Source organism: Typha latifolia, chromosome 3, assembly GCF_019914945.1.
Source record: "Typha latifolia isolate L0001 chromosome 3, TyphaL0001v2, whole genome shotgun sequence".
Classification (NCBI taxonomy): domain Eukaryota; kingdom Viridiplantae; phylum Streptophyta; class Magnoliopsida; order Poales; family Typhaceae; genus Typha; species Typha latifolia.
In genome coordinates this window covers 15,027,253-15,048,516 of record NC_133088.1, presented here as the reverse complement: position 1 = coordinate 15,048,516, position 21,264 = coordinate 15,027,253, and the positions used below count along the sequence as shown (strand labels likewise).

The following is a 21,264-nucleotide window of genomic DNA, read 5'->3' as shown; positions in this document are numbered from 1 at the left end:
GACGCCGTGGCATCTCCTCATCCACTAATCTGCTGGTCCCACTTGTATTCTTCTTTGAACTTCCCAGCCTTGGAGAAATCTTCCACGTTACGATTTCCCTCTTGACCGAGTTCCAGATCCCTGGGAGATGGATGACGTCAATCCCAACGCCACCTTTGCATCCACTTGGAAGCTGGAAGGTACTTCCCCTCCCACAACACGTGGCTTCTCTTTGGTGGGACCCCTCGTGTTAATAAAGATATATTATTCTTTCGGAAGAGCCATAAGCCCATAAGCCCATAAAGCGTATAAAGCGTTGACGAAGACCAAAGCCGTTTCCGCTTCGGAATCGGCACCGTCTGAACTCTGAACCCAAAAAGAGCCGCAAAAGCCTTTTCCTAATACACTTCTTCTAAGCAACAACCGTAACCCGAAAGAAACGCAAAGCAAACCGCCGTATTATATATATATATATATATACTCATCTCTCCATCTCCTACCTTTTGATCTAGAGATTCATTACAATTTCTTTCTTCCTTCTTGGACTCCAAAGCCATGTCCAATTTCCCGACGTCTCTCTGTGATTCATCTCTCACCCTCTTCCGCCTAGCCATCTCCGGCTCCGACCCCTGGCCTTTCTCTCTCTAACCCTTCGAGTTTCTGAACTCCATCGTTTTCCTTCTCTCAAAAAGAGCCCTTCTAAACTTTTAAGTTAGTTCTTTGCCTCCTCCTCCTCCTCCGCGTCCCGGTCTTTTGGTTTGAGAATGCCGCCGAAAGGACACGTGGCGATTCGGGTGGGGGTGGACGGGGAGGAGCAGGAGCGGTTCGTGGTGCCGCTGGTGCACCTTAACCACCCCCTCTTCGCGAAGCTGCTCGACGAGGCCGAGAAGGAGTACGGCTTCGAGCAGAAGGGCACAATCGTAATTCCCTGCAGCGTGGACTATTTCAGGCACGTGGAGGGCGTGATCCATGGGGAGGAGGATGGGGGATGCCATCACCGGCGGCATCATGGCCTTCACCATCTACCTCACTTCGCTGTTTGCTTCAAAGCTTGAGAGAGCTGTAGATGGGTTTGGTCAATTCTTTCCTAAGTTTTTTTTTAATATAAAATTTTATTTTAATTTTAGGACTCCTCTTGGGTTTTTAGGTCTGAAATTTAGAACTAGGCAATGATGATGACGACGAAAAATAAGTGTAAATGAGAAGGCAATATTACTTTGTATTGGGCTTGATAATTTCGTGTAGTTCTTTAATCATGTCATTGGGTTATCTGAACCTTTAATTTTGTACAGTTGTTTTCTAGTCATTAACTATCTCAAAGATTTGGCTTTTATTGTGATAAACAAAGTTATTAGTAGATATTATTCACTATTTATGTGATGATCTTATTTATAAAGGGATAATTTGCAACCTTGCATTTAATTAAGCTACTTTACGGATAGCCTATTCATGTAGGGATGTATCTCGTTGTTCTTGAGAAATATTCAAAGTCCTTAGGTTTACAAGTATAATTATCAAATTTGGACGTCACTATGTTATTGGTTTAACCGATTAGCCACTCTAGTCGAATTACTAGTTTATTTAAAAATATTTTAAATATTATATTTTATAGTTCCAATACAATTGTATTTCTTCTTATCATTTAGCTATTTTTATTGATTAATTGCGTTTCAGTCCTATAATAAAATCTAAATTACCGATTCTAGTAGGTATGTTTATAAGTGCTATAGAAGGTTTGCAGGTTGTAGCACTATACAAGCAAGACAAAAATACTTTGGTCCATTTCACCACAGGAAACACCGTAAGTTATGGAAGCTAACTTCCGACAAAAAGGACCACCAAGTTTTTCTTGGAATGGAATAGAAGGAAAGTACAAGAGACAAAAAGGATCAAGTACAATAGAAGTTTCAGGCAAGGGATGAAATAATTCAAATAGTTCATACCAGACGAATACTAGTTACAACTTTCCTGACCCTACATTGAATTGATTGCTAGGAGAAAAGGTAACCCACCAAACTCTGCACTTCTTTACTGCTCTCTGTGCATCACCAACCAAACCAACTCACACCAACCATCTAAAAGACTAAAACCCCTTTTCTTTCTTCAGGGTTACAAAGAATCAGATACTCAAAGCAGGTATCAAAAGTAGAGGAGGAGAGAAAAAGAAAAGGGGATATGAAAGCAGAAAGTAAATTCTAAAATTACAAACATATGGCTCAAACACTTAAATAGTAGTAAGCCAGCCTCTCATGATGGATGACACCAATGAGAAAGATACTGCAGCACAAAAGACTGAAGATTATTGCTCTGTCGAGGGCTCGCCGGTCCAGTATTGCTTAACAGCCACAAGGATCTTCTCAGGGTTGAAAGGTCCGCTCTCGTGGTCCATGATCCGGCTCTTCCATCTCATTCCATCACTTATCGCCTTAACTTTAGTCAAGACCTCCACTGTATCCCGAACTATGGCTGTCCCCTCTGGCCTCAATATCCTATCCATCTCCAATAGAATGTAGGTTATGTCACACCTGCAATCACCACCATTCAGTGAGAGGCTGAAAATAACAGTTTCAGATTTTCTTCATATTTCTTCCTTTTCTTCCCTTGAGCAAATATTAGTAGCGGTTCTATCGTATTTTAGTGGCTGTTCACCGAACTTAGTAGAGATTTATAGGATCCATCAAAAAGGGAATGCAAAGAAAGATGGAAGCATAACATTGTTCAACAAATAATTTCAATTTATGGAATAATATATGGTTAAGGGAAACAATTGTGCATTTAAACATAACTACCGATGGATCCTAAAGTTAGCCAAAACTATTTGAGAACATAGTGAGCAGAATGCATGTCAATACAGGAATAGCTTTGTATGCAAGAAAGAACACAATAAACTGGACAAATTTTAATCCTAAGGCAAGAGGAACCTCATGAAATTATCTTATAAATTAGTCCTCAAATTAAACAGAATTCAGAAGTCAGAAGGAATATTCGGACAACACAAGGGTAATCACTTTATCAGAGATCTTATTCTCAATGTCAGTAGAACAGAATCAGTTTCGTGCATTATCAGTTTATAGTAATACTTTATGGTCAAGGGAGTACAATTTTGCATTGCATTCAAAAAAGGAGGACAACATATATTACATACAGCAAAATATAGATTTTCAGGATTTGTAATAAGTCAAGGATTTTTTAAACATCATACTGCACATCCAAATTAAACATAGAAGGATTTCTGCAATTAGTGAATATGAATACTTATATTTTGTACCTGTGGTAGAAAGGGAACAGAAAGTCAATTAAAGAGGAAATTTCTATGATGTTTGGGCAGAAGCTACTTCCTCTTGGAGGAAGACTAAATGTTTTCAGAAACTGTCAACTTGCCACTGTGGATAATCAACTAGTGATCAGCTATAACTGCTAACTACAGAATTAGCAACAAGGGACCTAAAAGGAAATGTTTGACAAGTATATAAAAGCAAAGAATTTTATTTGAACAACATTTCTCATCAGCAAGAGTATTTAGAGGAATTTAGAACTTCAGAGATTATGTAAAAGGCTGGAAAGATGCATTAACACTATGTGGCCAAACAAGGCTAATCAGATGCATTAATTATTAAGGCTAGCATGTATGAGATGATGACAGAAAAAAGAGAGATTAAATTAAGATGATGACAGAATATTTAGTTACCTGTCCTGATACATGCTAAATACCCCATCAGCATGTATGAGATCATAAGTTCTCGGATATGTCGAGAATGCTTCACACCAATCCTGGTACGTGCCAATAAATCCGCGCTCATAGATAACCCCAAGTGTATCATGCTCTGAATTAGTAGGGACCACATTCATCACCCATACTGGATATTTCTTCACAGCTGCTGCAAACCCACCTAAGTTGGCATTCATGTCCATCACATTCCTGTATCGTCTCTGAGATAGAGGTGGAATGATATGCTTGTAGTATGTCACTCTCTCATTCCACATGTTCTTGTCCACTTCGAACTTCTTTGCATTTATTCCCGGAACAGAACCGCTAGTGATTCTTGGCGGAACAGATACTGCCCTATCAGGCCAACTTGCCAATTCCCCGCCAGCAATTTCTTCTTCATTGTTTACATCTGGTAAAGGGGTTATGCAAACCTCCAACTTCTTGTACCTATGGAGACCATAAATTCACAAAAGCATGAATAAATTTAGTTAATAGTGAATTATTAACATCAAATAATAACACTTATAAGGAATTGATTTTTTTTCCCTTAATGTCATAAGAGATTAATCTAGGTTATTTAATGAACTTCATACCAGGCGGTATCAGAATTGTCATTCTTGCAAATGTGGGGGGTCTTGTAGATCTGTTTGCTCTTAATGCATTCTATATGATTGATTGGCTTACGCCAAATTGAAAGGTCCTCCTTCTCAATCACTTTCTTCCAGCACAACCGCTTTGCGACATCCTCAATCTTATCTTGCTCTTGCTTTAAATCCTCTTTTGTCCTCTCCCATCCTTTGTAATACTTCTTCCAATTGATAGGAGGACCCGAGAGAATCCAATAGCCTCCCGGTCTTAAAACTCTATCAACTTCAATTAGATAAAGACCCTCTGATGGAGACATGCACATAAGCACCAATACATCAATTTAATGTTACCCTACAATAATACCACAATGACAGACGACCAACTTCAGATCAATAATGCATTTTGGATTACTAAATAGATTGCTTACCATTAGCATACCAAGGGATCAAGCACCGAGAACAATGAGCCATATCAAAAGCCCTAGCCGGATATGGCATCCGCTGCGTTGCCATCACTCCGATCATGGCCGGAACTCCGCGCTCCAAAGCAAATTGCACCTGTGCCTCATGCGTATCTCGCGGTGCGAAAGACATTGTTACAATATCTCTCTTCAGAAGGTAAGCACCCCAACTGGCAACCTACAAGAGTCAAACAAGATCGAACATCTAAGAAATCCACAGACACCAATAAAGCCATGAATCTTAACATGGGAAAGCAATGGATTCTCACCCCACAACCAGTGTCAAGTGCTGTTCTAATGTTACCGTTGGTTAGTGGTATGAGTGCATCAATATCATCAATGTAAGCATCGGCGCCGCGCGGGAACATCGTCCCTCCGCCGGGGAATCGGAATCTATCACCCTCCACTTGGATCCAGTTCTGAACAGCCTTCTCAATGCTGAGCTCCTTGTGGGGGATGTTGTCATACCAAGCGTAGTCCCTACTCTGAGGCCACTTGAATGGGTACTTATACTTCGGCGGCGGCGGAATCAAGCACCGGATGAGCTCGTCCTTCCCCGGGCAGTGCCGCTCCCGGTATGCCAGCATCGCCCGCTCGAACCGCCTTCCCCTGGTCCGGTCTTGGCACGGAGTGTACTCGCTGAAGTTGAGATCGCACGGCGGGAACTTCTCCATCAGCACCGCCGTCTCGTTGATGCTGAGCTGGTGATGCGCCTCGAAATCGAGAGCTGGCCTAGATGACGATGAAACGGATGGCGTGGTGGTGGATTCACAGTCAACCTTGGCTATGTTGGAGTTGGGATTAGATTTGAGAACAGAGGAGTTCTGCCAAGCCCCAAGGATGTAGAAGAGAACACAGAGGCCACTAACACCAAGGATGTAAGTTAGTCTGTGCTTCTTTGACTCCATCGACTGATGGGTCTTGGGAGATGCAGGGTAATCTTTCGCCATTGCACCTGGAAGTAGAAGATGGAAGCTTTCAACAAGAAACTAATATGTCCTCGCAGATCTGGAACCTGGAAAGTGTATACATGGAAGAAAGAAGCTATGATAAGGACATCAAGAGTAGAGAGTTCTATGGCTTTTACACCAAAAAGGTTCCGATCTTAATGAGGAGAGGAGAGATCAAAAGGCCAACTTAATACTCTGAAACAGTGGCAGAGTTCATCAATGAACATAAACAACCAGAACAGTGGTTTATAATCCTAAAACTCCAAAACAAATCATGTCAAAATCCGACAACAAAATAAAGCACTGCAAGCAAAAGCAGGGAGACCCAAAATTCCAAAAGAGAACAGCACCAGGAAAAAAGGGGGAAACTTTAAGCAAACGCTACAGAGAACAGCAGGTACCTAAAGACAAGAAACCATGAAATGAGAGAAAACTACTAGACCAAAGCAAAAGCTTAAGACAAGAGCAATACTCCAAACACTGCCACAACCAATACCTATTTATCTGCAAAATTTTAAAAGAAAGAAATAAAATAAAAAAGTAATTAAAGGATCCATCCGTCCATCTTCTTTAAGACTAAATTATCTATCAAACCGACAAAAATATCAGAAAGGGTGAGGAAAATAATAATAATAGTAGTAGTAGTAGTAAACAGTGGCAAAGACCCGTATGGGCATACCTGAGCAAGGCAGGAAGTGCCTTCCTACCTCCCTACTTTGCTTTTCTCGTAGTTGTCTGCTTTATTTGTTGCCTTGTTTTCGTATTTTACTTCTGTACAAGAGAAGTCCAGCACAAACCTTTCTCGTTAACTCTATTTCAGCTTAAGAAAACTTGATGATGGTGGGTTTTGTAGAAGAATTTTTTTGGTTATCTTGGAGAAGAGGCTTGAGGGGTTCTTTGAGATAACTTTTTTTTTTCTTCTCTCTCTCTCTCTCTCTCTCTCTCTCTCCCCCTTGTCTTTGCTTTACTCTTTTTAGTTTTCTTCTCCCACTTTATTTCATATCATTGTCGGATGGCTCCAAAGGTCAGGATTTGGTCCAACAAAGAACATTACGGAAGTCGCGGGGAGAGGATTAGTGGAGATGGACCAGCCTATAAATGCTCCCAGCTCTTGCTATTTTAAGCACCCTACATTTATTTATTTAATTTCTTCCAGCATTTATCTAGTGGTTAATCGTCGAGATCTGATGGAAAAACCCGCCGGATATAGGGGCTAATTTAATAATTAGTGTGACGGGTCCTACGTGGTGAATTGATATTTTTTTAATCCGCAAATTCCATGATTTGATAATTAATTTTTAATCTGAATAATTTATTTTTGCAAAAATTATATTTATACTTTTTGATATTATTTATGTCATTTTATTCTTATGATTGTATTCAAACTAAAATTATTATTTTTTAAATTATTTTTGTCACTTTGACTAATTTATCAGTCACACTCGTTAAAAGAAAAGTTATAAATAATTTACTAATTGAAATTTAAATAAATAAAAATATAACAAAAATACATATTTATTATATTTTTATTATATAAAATTCGATTGATAATTTTATATGCGTCGAGAAGCTATTCAAATTAACTATAACTTTATCTTTAATAATCATTTTTAAATTAGTCAAACACCATGGAAAAAAAAAACTAAAGTAATATAGAAATAAAATTATAGAGGGTTAAAAAAAATTTAAGCTCCGCACGATTCAGTTAAATATAAGATATTTAAGTTATTTGATAAAATGAGTCATATGGTGGCCTGAACTTTGTCCGACACGACTGGACTAATTGCCAACCCGATCACCTAATTATCCAATCCGTAGCATGTGGGCTCAGAAATTATGAAAGAAAAGAAGGTTAATTCCACGTGGCCCATACGCGACTCACAGCCTTTTTATGAGCATGGGCCCCATCCATGCAACATCCAAAGGAGGAACTGGTACAATTGAGGGCAGTGAGATCACTAATTTGGTTGGCTGACACCTTAAAGTGGGTTGTCAAAGTTCCAAGTGGTAGAGGTTGGGAAATCGTACGAGGTACTTGGGGACAACATTTTTTGCTCGAATTTATTATTGATTACAACAACAAGATACATTATTAAGCAATACAAACAGACGGATACGACAAAAACCGTACACCACTATAGATATGACCAATAAGAGTCCTGGAAGAAGCTTTATATTAGAGCTAACCAGAAACACGAACTCACTGAGGGACGGAGTTCAGTGGCAATGTCAATAGATGAAACAAATACATCCACATACGTAGATGAAACACACTGGAGGGAGATAAGTCTTATGGCTGTGAAGGAGGAGCCCTTGCAATTTAAGTGGATCTTGAGGTAAGATAAGGGAATCGATGCTTGGGCAAGGGCCACTAGCCTAGGTGTGCACGACGACAATGGTGAAATTGATGCCGTGAAGATGGGAGAAACACTAGACATTAAGACGGGAGAGAAGCATTTCCTAGGGGCCCACATAGTACTAGGTTGACATAATTATTTGGCGGGTTCAGGTCAATCGGGTTTAAGTATTTATTTACGGCCTGACTCGCCAATCACTCGAGCCGGGCTAGAATAGTCTAGCCCGCTACCGTCATCGTCCCATGAGAGATCGGGTTAGCCGGGCCGGCTTGACCCACCAATCACTCGGCTCAACCCACATTTTAGCTATTTTAAAATTTTTTTATCGTTAGTTTATTTTTTAAAAAGTATTTATGTTCCTCCATTTAAAAAAATTAAAATAAAAAAATTTAAAAATATTCAAAGGTGTGCTTAAAAAAATATAAATGGTACAATACCAAAATTTTTGTTGGTTTTCACGGTAGCAGAACGGGGCAGGCTATTGTAGCAGAATGAGCGGGCCTAATTGCGAGCCAAACGAGCGGACCAAATTGGCGGGCTTTCGAGCCGGATCGGGCGGGCCGAACGAGCCCATGCCGCCCTAGTTCGAGCTTGGGTCGGGCCTAAATCGGGTCCGGGCCGAGCACGGGTGAGCTGGACCGTTTGATCAGTCTAGTACTAGGCCAGGCTCTTTTTGCTGAGCTGTGTGCGAAAGATGGGCTTAACAAGCTGCAAACCCGAGTTATGTCACTCCAACCAGCTAAAGCCCAAACAAATTTTGAAGCCCATCCCGGGCCCATTTCTAACCTTACGTGCAATGCGTAGTCTTGCAGTCTCTCAATATCTTCATTCCTTGTAAATTTCTTCAAAGCAATTACAACTAATCTAACTATCTAAGCTTATCTCCTCTATATGAATATATGATAACCTAAGCCCACTGATCTTAAACTCCTAAACCCTCACGCTAAGTAGTTAACAACCTTACCAGTTTCATCTTAATCCATCCTCGTCGACACATAAGCCCGATATTAATATCCAATGACGATATAAAAAAGCGACCGATTACCTCCAATTCCTTCTCCCATTCCTCCACGCTCTCCCTCCTCCTCCCTCCCTCGTCGATAAAATAATTCTTATTCCTCCCGTTATTCTATTCCTCTATCCCAGACTTGTTCTCCAACCATGACTTCTCTAGCTTTCTTCCACCCTAATCCGGATATCCCCTCTTACCCCCCCTCCCTTATGCCGTCCTCGGGCCCCAGCCCCGGCTAGGAGGACCAGTCCCTTTCGCGCTATTCCAGGCCTTGATACCTTATCCACCCCTCTTATCCCAACCCATGGCTCTCCAATCCGAGTCCGCCCGGACAACGGAGCAGATCTTATCCCAATTCCACCTCAAAACCCTCCACGCTATCCTCTCCGCCCGCGTCCCCCAAATTCACGGCGGCAGCCCAAACCCTAGCCGCCACCGGAAGCGAGATCGATGGTTCCACCTCTCTCTCGGCGATCCGCTGCCCGCCTTGGATCACCTCGGCTTCCACCCCATGGAGCCCTTGTTCGTCGACATCGTCCTCTCCTCCCGAGACGCCCCAGGGGAACCCGAGGCCATAGTCGAGCGGTGGACCGCCACATGCGAGACCCCGGCGCTGCCGGATAACTTATACGGCGGCCTTCTTGTCAAGAAGACTTATTCCAAGTTGATGATCCTACTCCGGTCGCTTTATTCCATTCTCCGCCTGCTCCCCGCTTATCGAGTCTTTCGGATGTTGTGCGGATCCAATCAAGCTTACAACTACGATATGAGCTATAGAGTTTCCTCTTTCGCTGAGCCTTTTACGCGGGCGGAGGAGGCAGGATTGCGGTTGTACAGCTTTTTCCCGGTGGAGACGGTGTTCGGGCAGCTCGCTGTATCAGTGCAGTACCGGCCGAGCCTTGCGGAGTTCAGTTTGGAGGTGTCTTCGCTTTTGCCCCCCATGCTGATTACCGATTACGTCGGTAGCCCGACGACGGATCCTCTGCGAGCGTTTCCGGCTTCGCTCCCGATGGGAGGCGCCGCTCGGCCGCCGTCACGGACGTCTTCCGCACCGGTGTTTCAGCAGCGCCCTCATAGCTGGACTGGCATCCCGATGTCGCACCATCCGCTCAGTCCAACGCCGACAACCCCGTCGCCACAGATGGCTTATAGGTTATCGCCAACACCATCGCCGCCAACATTTGGGGTTAACTATCCGCAGTCACGGTTGCGGTCAGAGACGGCACCTGTGAGTATACCGCAGCCGGCAAGTGGGAACAGCCAGGTGCATCACACACCCAACCTTTCGGATCCGACTAGGAACTTTTTGCCGCCTCCGTCCCCAAGAAGAGTGGATGCCTCACCCCAGGAGTCTGCTTCATTTAGAAAGTCAGAAGGGCTTAGGGTTGCGGATATCCTCTCAAATTTGTATGCTCAGAAGGTACTCATTAGCCTCCCTTTTGCTTCCTGATGGGAACCCTGTGGCTGCAGGGAATTTAATTCGTTATTGTAATATTCAGGACACGCTAAGTTGGTTTAACACGATGGGCTTTAAACTCTATTGTAGGATAAGCTCACTGAGATCCTAGATCCTTGTTAGTAAATCAAAGAGTTTGCATTAGAATTTAGAGGTTTGATAATCGAGTAGGTTTGTTGACAACGTCATTGCAACAAAGCTATTCTCATGTGAAGTTCCTTACACAATGTCAATCACTAGCCCTTCAGTTCTTAGGGTTTCACCTGTGAAAGTATGTCTTTTCAGGTGAGTGCAAGGCCTCTATTCACACCAGGGAGGTCTGCCAGTGGTATATCATTTAGCTATGAATTGCTTCTACTACTTACATTAAGATTTATTACTATATAGATGAGCTGTCAAAACGCCTCTGAAACAAGCTAAATGCTTGTTTAAGTGTCTATCAAGGTGATGAAATCTATGTTAATAGATAGCCAAACTTAATTAGTGATTATTTTCACTTTAACAGTAGTTATGGTTCTTTGTTTTCAGTGGTAGAAGTTCTATGTTTCCTAGTTATGACATTCTGCCTATTGCATTTAGCTTTTTTCTACAAAGACAAAGACCATTTGCTACTTGGTTTAAAAGGAATTTTGTGTTTTAAAAAAAGAAAGAAATAAGTATCTGTATTGGCATAACTTCTTCATGTATTGCTGTAACTGTAGTGCCAAGAATAAGGTTGCTTATGAGTTAAGTGGTATCACCTTCACAAACAACAGATTCTTATGAGGCCTTACTCTACTTTTACATGTGATAGGAATTATCTATTTCTTTAGTTGAATCATTAGGAAGTAGTTCTCAGCTACATTTTAAGAGAGCATTTACAAGTAACGGCGCTGAAGATTGTGTAGAAGGAAGGTACTCTCTGTCCAAATTGGAAAAGGTTGGACTTGAGATTAGTGGTATTGACCCTATCTTATTTCCAGATACTGTTGGCTTGACAGTTGACCCTAATATTCATGCAAGTGAACTAGAAGATAGGTTTGCAATGCATGTTGATAAAGCCTAACCAAGATGCTATGACTTGTGACATATTGAATTAGGTCAAAAGTGAGTTCTGTATTTATCATTTAAAATTAAGTTGGAAATGTTTTGGAAACTGTTTTAGGTGTTAATGACGAGAGGATTGTGAAAAAGGAAAAAATAAATTCAGTGGGTGACTATACTCTGTACTACCACACCTTTGGGAATTCAAAGGCTTCATGCAAGAGAGGTTGCAAACAGAATTGAAGTACGCAGCTTTACCTGGGTGTCTCATCCTTTAAACTTTAAAGTATTCTACCATCTTTTTTGGTGGCAGCCACGGGCCACTGTCCACAATCCACATGCTAGCTGTGAGCTGTATGTAGCAATATAGAAAAGTTAGCTATTGTAAATCCCCTTTATGGTTCAAATCCAATTTGTGAGAAGAGGCCAAGCAAGAAAATATTATAATAATGACTAAAATCAAAAGCATATATGTAAACTTGTGTACACTTTTTCCTTTCACTATTGAGCACATTAAAACGTTTATCAGTTTTGGTTTCTCTGTCATTCAGGTATATTGATGTCCCTTGATATCTGCTGTTGATTTGGTTGGATATTGCTCTTGATTATGAAAAATGCGCAGGGGTTTAAAGATGGTAGGGATGACTCTGGAAGGTTCTCTGGTGTTCTTTCATCTGGTGGTTCACCTAGATTTGGGTTTTCAAGAAGTTCCAGCAGATTGTCTATGCAGGATGATCTTGATGATGCAGATCTGTCTTGTCCTTTTGCTGTGGATGATGTTGATTCAGATTCCCAAACTAGGTACTTCCTATTCTCACTTTCTCAGCTTCTACGGGTTGATCTGCATGGTGTGAGGAGGTTGACATGAGTAGTAGAATACTGATGTATTGCATGATATTGGATGTTCTTTGTCAAATAGGTTTACTGTTAGAGAGTTTATCATCCCTTTGTCTCTTGGAGGGGTCTGATACATAGCTTTTCTTGTGATTTGTGAATTCACAGTTGAAGATTTGGTTTCTCATTCACTGGGTATCTCCACATTCATTTGAATTATTTGATAGGTTAGTATCTCTGATTTGAACAATTGGATAGGTTAGGACAGTTAATGGGTTCATCTTAATAACTGATAGAATAGCTCTTATCTTAGGTGATATAAGAGGATCCTTGAGTGGAGGAACTTATATGATTATTATCTGGACTACAAACCTTTATGAAAAGTATAAGCAATTATTCTGTTGTTTGGATATGATCACTATCTTGTGGGAGATGGAAAGTTACACTTTGATAGGGGTAAAGGTGAAAAAAGACTGAAAACTGTTCCACTGCTTTTGTTTTGAAAGCTAAGATTGATTTTTTTTTTCCTTTTCATGTCGGAAGAAGAGAAAAATGAATCTAAAACAGGACTATTTTGGCTTTATGTCAAATTCCTTCACTAGAATCTTGAACACTTCATCCTACTGCTGTTAAACTTCTTTTAGTCATAAGTTTCCTCTTCATACATTTTTCAAGATGCAATCCTTTTAGATGTGGATACATATGCAGATTGCGGCTTGTGAATTAATCATGAAATTGATGACCATGCTGTCTTTGTAATGCAACTTCGTTTCATGCATTCTATTTTTATTCTTCATCTTATCTGATCCAAATAAAGATTGTATTATTGGAACACATCTTGCGAGAGGAAGTTTGGTATACTTCAACTCATGAATGTTTTACCTCATACATGTACGTTTCTGTGAATCATTAGGCTTGAGAAAGAAGAAGTTATGATTTTGATTGATCACAATAATTTATCAATGGGAAGTGGTTTACAGCTGTTTCTTGCGAAACTTGTATACTAGAAGGTACACCTTAAGTGGGGTTGCAAGTGCATATTTTCTGGAAGCTGGATTTTGCACATTCTCAGCTTGTACCATATGGTCTATTTTGCTGTAAAATGACGTTAAGTGGTGTTCTAGCATCATTGTATGTCTGCGAATGAAAGCAGCTCATCTCAGATTTTTCCTTGACCCCAATGTCATCACTAGCATTGCATCTTTTAGACACTGTATACTCTCTGCTCACAGTTCTTTGAATAGGCATCTAGGCTCTGTAACTAAAAATGATCAAATGGACGATTTTCAACTGGAAATGCTACATTTAGGTTGCAGTATTGTTCAATTTACAGTGCATTTATTGCAAGAAGCAACTAAATACTTCTAAATTCTTAACTACATAATCCACTATCAAGGATGACTCCATGGTTATTTGCAGATTGTTTAAGTTTGTGAGAGATATAGTGTTTCTGATCCAGTAAGATGGATATATCAAGTAAAAGGTTGCATGCTATTTCTATTGAAACTAGTAAATACGATGTGTAATGCACGTTCCTTTCTCTTGAAAACTCTTTGATAATTATGTCCTTTTTCCTTCTATGGAGTAATTAAGTTCTTGAGTACTTGGTGCTTTAAAATTATGATCCACTAATGTAGGAGCTTTGTTTGAGTTTTTGTATGTTGTTATTTGATGTTTGTGGCATATGACTTGTTTGCAGGAGCGATGGAAAAGAAACGCACTCGGAGTCTGGTCAGGCGTGTACATCAACCCATAAATCACAAGATTCAGAGGTTGGTGTCCTTGTCCACATGCTGAGGACTGCACCTGCCCTGCGGGATCATAGTTTTTCATCCCATTCCTCAAAAAATGAGTTTGATGGAGAAGGTGGCAGCTCTTTCATGTCTCGCAAAACATCTGATGCATTTGAGGAACTCCAAACCTATAAACAGATAAAGGAGATTCTGCTTTCTAGGAGTAGAGCTGAGTTGCAAGATTCACTCAAACAGTGAAAAACTAGCATTCTGTTGGTAAAACCTTTCTCAGAAATACATCTGCTTTCTAGGAGTAGAGCTGAGTTACAAGATTCACTGAGACAGTGAAAAACTACCATTGTGTTGGTAAAACCTTTCTCAGAAATACATCAGATGATCCTAGCGAAGCTAATTTTCATGTGATACAGAACTGCAATTTGACAAACTCGGGGATGCTTTTGTGAGGACACAAACCATGTAATATAAAGCTGACGACTGATGCTTGTTGAAAGATACAAGCTGCCATTAAATTTCAGCGAGAGTTCCTTTCTCTTATCAGGAACTTGTTAAGAGTTGTGACACATATTTCGTGTACTCTTTGCTAGTACATATGTACAGTTATCACATCTAAGCTTGTAGCACCCTACTGTGATGAGAGGTTCTGGTTTACTGTGGTGGTCGGTGTTAAAAATTATTTTGGCCTTTAGAGTTTTCTCCATGTTTTCTTTCTTTCTAGGTGGTGCTTTCCCTTGGAGAATGGAACATTTGTGCTTATGAGATTATAATGCCATTGCGTGGCAATCGTAAATGCTGTTTAGTCCTCGTCTGCGCAGAACTTCTGCTATTGGTAAAGCGAGCTTTGTGTCTTGAATATCAAGTGATAGATTACGTTGAACAATATCAAAGCAATGATCTACTTGCAGTTTAGTTTAGTATAGTTAGCATCCAAAACTAATTTTAAAGTAGCATGATACCTCCCCCGGTTGCGAATTCAAACGTCTTTGTAGGGCGTTTATGTTTTGAAAGTAAGCCCTGGCACTAATATATTTATCCTTATGAAAGTAAGCCCTGGCACTAATTTATTTATCCTAAGATGATTTCATAAGGAGCTCTTGAAGAAAAAAAGAGTACTCGAAAATAAGCAAAAAAGACGTGTAATTGGCGATCTATTTGCAGACTTAAAAAACAGTAGGGCAGGCTTAGAAACAGTAAACATAATAGGACCAATATTACGAATAAAGCAATCATAACAGTGGTTATGATTCATCACGAAGACGAACAATCTGGTACGTGCATCTGACGAACTATTGCTTGTAGATTGTCATTCTTCTTTAGTTAGAGTACCAAGAAAGTCCACTATCTATGCATCTCACCTTCCCCACGTAAATCCTGCCTCATATAACACCATCTAGGCCAATATTTTAGTCTAACGTCCTTATACCAATCGAATCCGTAATACAATAAAATAGTTGGGGCTGAATCAAATCATCTAAGGGAGGACTTAACCAATTACCATCCCAATGTCATGATATGTTTTATACCTAATTAAGCTTCCAAATTTTCCAAGTGTCATCTACACTTGCCATTAATCTAGACAATCACCAATTCACCCACTTCCCAAGTCCACGCCTGTCTCACTTCCTCACTGGTTCACTCATTAAATTAGCTAATTAGACATTACAGTAAAGTCTGCAAATGTATATATTTGCTGTCCACGTCCAATTGATAGCTCCAACGGTCCAAGCACCCTGACAAACTCATTATTTACAAGAACGTTAATTTTCTAATCTCATACTACAAAATTACAGATATCCCAGTCCTGGGCGTGCCTCATATATGCTCCCACGTCCATCCTTTTCCCTAGCTCCAAAGCCTATCACCCCATGTCTTTGTCCAAAGTCTATGCAAACGAGCCCAACGGTGAGATCTCAATCGAGCTAACCATTCCAATTAACCGATCTCCATGTCCCAATTAATCAACCTGAGACTTCGTTAACTACAGCAAAGATGGGAAGGTCTGCAGTACTTGGGGATTTGGTAGGGCCGTGGGGCGGCCATGGGGCTGTCTTATGGCGTGTTAAGGTTGTCTGGGTTGGCTTTTAAGACCCAAATATCTCTCTCTAGCTAGCTAGTTAAGTTTTAAAGTTTGTGCCATGGAAATTCTATGTAGGTCTTATTGGAGAAAGTGGAAGTGGAATACTACTTGCCACAATGGATGTAACATACTATAAGCTATTGAAGTAAAGAGATTCCAATTACGCTCATATGTATCTGAGAATTAACTATAGCTTCGTTGTCAAAAGCTCGTACATTTGGTATGATTATAAATATATAGTGATAATTTGGACAGATGGGCCACTGGCGTACGTACTATATATTCTTTTTTTTAAGGAAATACGTACTATACATTCTTTTTTTTAAAAGGAAATACGTACTATATATTCCAATAACAAGAAAGGATTCACGTGCAAATTTTCGTCGCAACGCACGTTTCTCTCGAACCGATGAAAAAAAAAAGAGAGGTTGTTTGAAGAAGAAACGCAAAAGATTCTTCGGGTTAAGCGTAATACTTCATATAAGACTACTTTCTTTGTTTTTGTTTTCCTAGATCTTTAATTTGAAGTAAGACTACTATGTGGGTGTTGATTCAGATTATAGCTTTTGGTCATCCAATCTTCTGTTATTCTAAATCAGAAACCAAAGACTGGAATACCTCTTTCCATTCATGGGCTCCTCCTGACCATAGTTTGATATATAAACAAGCCAAGTGCGTGACTGCATCACTTTAATTCGTTTTACTCTCCTTTTTTTTCTTTCGTATTCAATGGCCATGAGAGGCGTGCTCTTTCCAAACACCAACAAATCCCACGCATTTATTTAATGCCGTTACACGTCACACACAGCAGTCGAAACCGTCTTATATTCTTCTTTATGCCTCCATAGTGCCTTCTCGCGTGGTTGCCACGCGCCAATCCGTGATAAAAGCATTCAAAAACCCCTCAAAAGTCGCCTTATATCTCCACCTCTTCGGAATCTTTAACCCATTCACACCTGGAAAGCGACCCCCAAGTCCCCAGCTATAAATAGAACCCCCTTAGGCGTGTGGCTTCCACACTCCTCCATCCCTTCTTCTCCCATTCATAGTTTCTATATAGGTAACCTAACCATGTCATTCCTCAATAGCTCCCATGTCCATGCAACCGCCTCGCCGGATCCCGCCAAGCCAGCCCAAGTCATCACCATCCCCAGTGACCCGGAGCTCGCCCAACCGCCGGCCAAGCCATCTGTAAACTACTTAGCCCGAGCCCAGTGGCTCCGCGCCGCCGTCCTCGGGGCGAACGACGGGCTCGTCTCGGTCGCGTCCCTGATGATCGGCGTCGGCGCCGTAAACCAGTCCGCCAAGGCGATGCTCGTCTCGGGCCTGGCCGGGCTGGTGGCCGGCGCGTGCAGCATGGCCATCGGGGAGTTCGTGTCCGTCTACGCGCAGTACGACATCGAGGTAACACAAATGCGGCGCGACAGCTGCAGCGACGACGACGAGGAGGCGGCGGCTGCTGCTTCTACAAAGGACAAGGAGGAGAGGCTGCCGAACCCTCTATTGGCTGCAGTGGCTTCAGCTCTGGCGTTTGCGATGGGGGCTTTGTTGCCTCTTCTGGCAGGGGGGTTTATTAACTCCTGGGGATTGAGAGTTGGGGCTGTGTGCGCTGCGAGTAGCCTTGGATTGGCAGGGTTTGGTGCAGCTGGGGCCTTCTTGGGTGGTGCAAATGTGGGGAGGTCTGGAATTAGGGTTTTGATTGGGGGGTGGTTGGCCATGCTGGTTACTTATGGGGTTCTTAGGCTCTTTGGGTTAGCTTTCAACATGCAAGTTTCTTCAGCATAGGATCTGTGATTCAATTGTATTGGGTGCTTTGGCTTTGATCCCTCCACTAAGTTTAGGAGGAGGCCAGGAATCTAGTTGTCAACTGATTGCCGGGATAGTGGGTCTGATACTTTGTTATATTAATTGCGTTATTCTTGAGAATGGTTTCTACTGTTTTTTTTTTCTTTAATTAGATTCCTGTACTTATTGATTGAGTATGGAAGCATAATTTAGATCCGTGTTGAGAAATTTTAATTTGTTTACAAGATGAAAGTGCATGCATTCGAAAAAGGGATCAGATCCAGAGTCTGGTAACCACATGGGGGCTTGGCGGTTTATAAATTGTGTGGTGATTATATATAAAATTAAACTATTCCTAAATTTTTATTTGTATCACTCGTTCCTTGTGATTTAGATTAGTATAAAACTATTAACTTTTCTATCCGAACGAATAAAAAGGTAAAATATTATACTTCTTCTATTAAATTTAGTCGCCGTATTTTATTCTTCAATTTTAAAATAAAATGCACTTTCAATCTCTTCTATATTCTCTAATTTAAGATTATATGTCTTAAATATTAGTTAATATCTAGCTTATCACAATATTCCTCCCTCTATATATAATGATCTTGGAAGAAAATTTTAAATCATCATAAAAATGTGAGTAGAAAATTTGTATTTATTCAAACAATAGGAATATTAATACAGCAGGATTATTATAATAATTTATATTTTTTCTATTAGTTTGGATACAAAGGCTAACAGTTTCACATTAATCTAAATTACAATCGGACAATATTGGTACAAATAAAAGTTTAGATGATAGTTTAATTTTAGGCATAATTATATGGGGTAATTTTAAATTTATGCAACATTATTTTTAAGGAGGAACTAGATATGCTCAGTAACAGTATCTGGTACAATCAATTATAGACTTTTGATCCGTTTAAGTGTTTCAGATAAAAGTCACAGAGCATTTTACATGTTTTCATTTAACCACCGACGCTAATAAGAGGCCTCCTTTGAAAAATATCATTTCCCTCAAGCATCTTGTTTAATCTCCACATAAATTTAAAACATAAAAAAAAAATGCCTTTCTTGTGTATGTGCTTTCGAATTTTATTGATGATATGATGTCATATGTGCTAAGTTTATAATTGGTTATATAGCTTAATTAATAAAATCGCCATCTTCTTGTACACCATATTCTCGTAATAAAACAAAATCCACAAATATCCTAATCAGTAGAAGCATTTAAAAATATCTAGGTACACCGAGTGAAACTTCACACAGCAAAATCTGAAAAATAAATTTTATCTAAAGATTCATTCTTGAACTTGCACATTCGACTATGGTGAAAGACCTCTGGACTTTGTAAATGGACATTCTTGCTATAATATTTATCTACATTATATAGTTAGCCAGCCATCACTAAAATTATCATCCATTTTAGCACAATGTCGACCTGCTTGGACATCTCCGATTAGCAATAAAATAGTGATCGCTTACGAATTACCTCCAGTTTTGTGCGCATGCATTTAATCTATGCTATGGAGATAAATAAAATTTCAAGGTGGTAACTAGTTTATATACATGGAATTATCCACCAGAATGATATGATAAAACCTTATCTACAAGTCCTGCATGGATGTTTAGCTAAAATTTAGTTAGCTCATGAAGCCTGAAAACCTATCAATTTGCCGAGAGAGACTTGTGTGGTTTACAATGTAGCAGCTAACCAAATCTTCCATTAAGAGTTAATGCTTCATAATGACAGAATTTGTCTAGCTACTTATCTTGGTATCAAACTATTCTTTTTTTCTCCCAACTTGCCTTCAAGCCATGGTGCGTTAGGTCCACTTGTTCCACTCAACCACCTCAAGAAAATAATGGTTCATTTCATATTAATATTTCTTCCCTTGGATAAGAATCCTAACAACTAATTTGAAAATAAATTAACCAATTCAGAGCCCAATGGTCTATCTAAAGAAGTCGAGGGAGACAAAGGCGTCGATTAATCTCCACTAAGATATGTTGGAAAGCATCCAAGGCATCATAGTAACCACCACTTGGTCATATGCGTTCCCATCACCGAGGCTAATCTAGAGGCTTAAAATATCAAAAAAGCAAACGAATAATTGTAGTGGCTTTTGGTACTATTCTAAACTTATTCGATACCGTGGTTGGCACACGCCATTCATTAAATTTAGTGAACAAAAGGTACCAAGCTTGCATCATTTTCCAAGTTCATTCGCGTGGTCGGCACACGCCTTTTCCTTAGTTTAATGCAGTGTATAAAAAATCCAAAATTTCGATTCGATTCACTCGAAAGTTAAATGACCAGATTTGAGTCTTTGAGGATAAAATAAATAGATAGATAGGAGACAAAAAATCACTTACCTAGATAATAAATACATTATTTTTAATATAATTTTTTATAAGTAATTTTAAAGATATGACAAATACTAATATAATATATAAATATATCAATGTTCATGACCCGTCCAGTAACATAAAACTCAGACTGAGTTTCGAGTACTCAATGAATTTAATTGAATTTTGCTGATTCTTAACCTGCTTGGGCTGGGCCGAGAGTGATTATACTATTCATCCTTTCGTCAATCCATCTCGGGCGTCGGCAGGAAAACCGTAAAGAACTATGTAGGCTTGTGGTCTGATGCAGCTTGAGTTTTTTCTCATCTTTTTTTGCTGAGACAACTCAGATGAATTTTCATTGACTCAATGAGTTTTTGAACAATAGTTTAATGCCATTCGTACCTAAAAGATGCTCTATTTTTCGTCCTTTTGATCAGATTATTCTCATGGCAGCGGCACAGCAATCTTATAACTTAATGACTAAGTCTACGTATATGAGTTGGATTCATTTGTTAGCCCCTTCTTCTCAGAAACCACCATTTGGATTCATTTTTCTTCTTATTTGACTTAATGATTGATCACTTTCACCTAACAGTGCAGTGTATTAGGTGCCATTTGGCACAAATTAATGTAACAATCTTATCCTTATAAATATCTACCAATTGGGCGTGTGTCTTCCACAGTACTCCTTTCTCTCTCTCCATTGTATTCGCTTCGTTTGCAGGCTTTCTCATCCTCTCGGAAGTAGATTTTTTCCAGCATCAACCAAGGGTGAGTAACGTAGACCAGAAATACTTATGATAATCTTTTATTTCCTCTACTGTACCAGAAACATTGAAATGTAATTACAATACTAAAACAATGTTTGATGCTTTTGATCACAGGAGATCACATAATGCAGCATTTGACTCAAAATGGCATGTTAAAT

The 21,264-nt window shown here is 39.9% G+C and overlaps 3 protein-coding genes and 1 long non-coding RNA gene across 6 annotated transcripts; 3 read left to right on the top strand and 1 right to left on the bottom strand.

The window, feature by feature from the left end:
- Positions 1 to 288: 288 nt before the first annotated feature.
- LOC140784092 (uncharacterized) lies at positions 289 to 2,560 on the top strand. Its single transcript, XR_012108218.1, has 2 exons — positions 289 to 1,982; positions 2,087 to 2,560. It is a non-coding gene; the product is annotated as an uncharacterized lncRNA (long non-coding RNA).
- On the bottom strand, positions 1,899 to 6,647 carry LOC140784091 (probable methyltransferase PMT17). 3 transcript variants are annotated; one of them, XM_073131296.1, is made up of 6 exons: positions 6,366 to 6,647; positions 5,006 to 5,751; positions 4,704 to 4,914; positions 4,282 to 4,579; positions 3,668 to 4,135; positions 1,899 to 2,504 (listed from the first exon to the last, which is right to left on the bottom strand). In XM_073131296.1, exons 2-6 carry the CDS (start codon positions 5,684 to 5,686, stop codon positions 2,279 to 2,281), a joined length of 1,884 nt encoding a protein of 627 aa, XP_072987397.1. In that variant the 5' UTR covers positions 5,687 to 5,751; positions 6,366 to 6,647; the 3' UTR covers positions 1,899 to 2,278. The 3 variants fall into 3 exon arrangements, with proteins under 3 accessions (XP_072987397.1, XP_072987399.1, XP_072987398.1); XM_073131298.1 differs by having other exon boundaries at positions 5,006 to 5,691; positions 6,366 to 6,621; XM_073131297.1 differs by lacking the exon at positions 6,366 to 6,647 and adding an exon at positions 6,088 to 6,157.
- Positions 6,648 to 9,029: 2,382 nt separating this feature from the next.
- On the top strand, positions 9,030 to 14,830 carry LOC140785007 (autophagy-related protein 13a-like). The gene is made up of 3 exons (XM_073132683.1): positions 9,030 to 10,475; positions 12,157 to 12,335; positions 14,068 to 14,830. The coding sequence occupies exons 1-3, from the start codon at positions 9,360 to 9,362 to the stop codon at positions 14,357 to 14,359; spliced, it is 1,587 nt and encodes a 528-aa protein (XP_072988784.1). The 5' UTR covers positions 9,030 to 9,359; the 3' UTR covers positions 14,360 to 14,830.
- A 2,420-nt stretch (positions 14,831 to 17,250) lies between these two features.
- On the top strand, positions 17,251 to 18,063 carry LOC140784877 (vacuolar iron transporter homolog 2-like). The gene has a single exon (XM_073132477.1). It carries the CDS (start codon positions 17,268 to 17,270, stop codon positions 17,979 to 17,981), a length of 714 nt encoding a protein of 237 aa, XP_072988578.1. The 5' UTR covers positions 17,251 to 17,267; the 3' UTR covers positions 17,982 to 18,063.
- Positions 18,064 to 21,264: the final 3,201 nt, after the last annotated feature.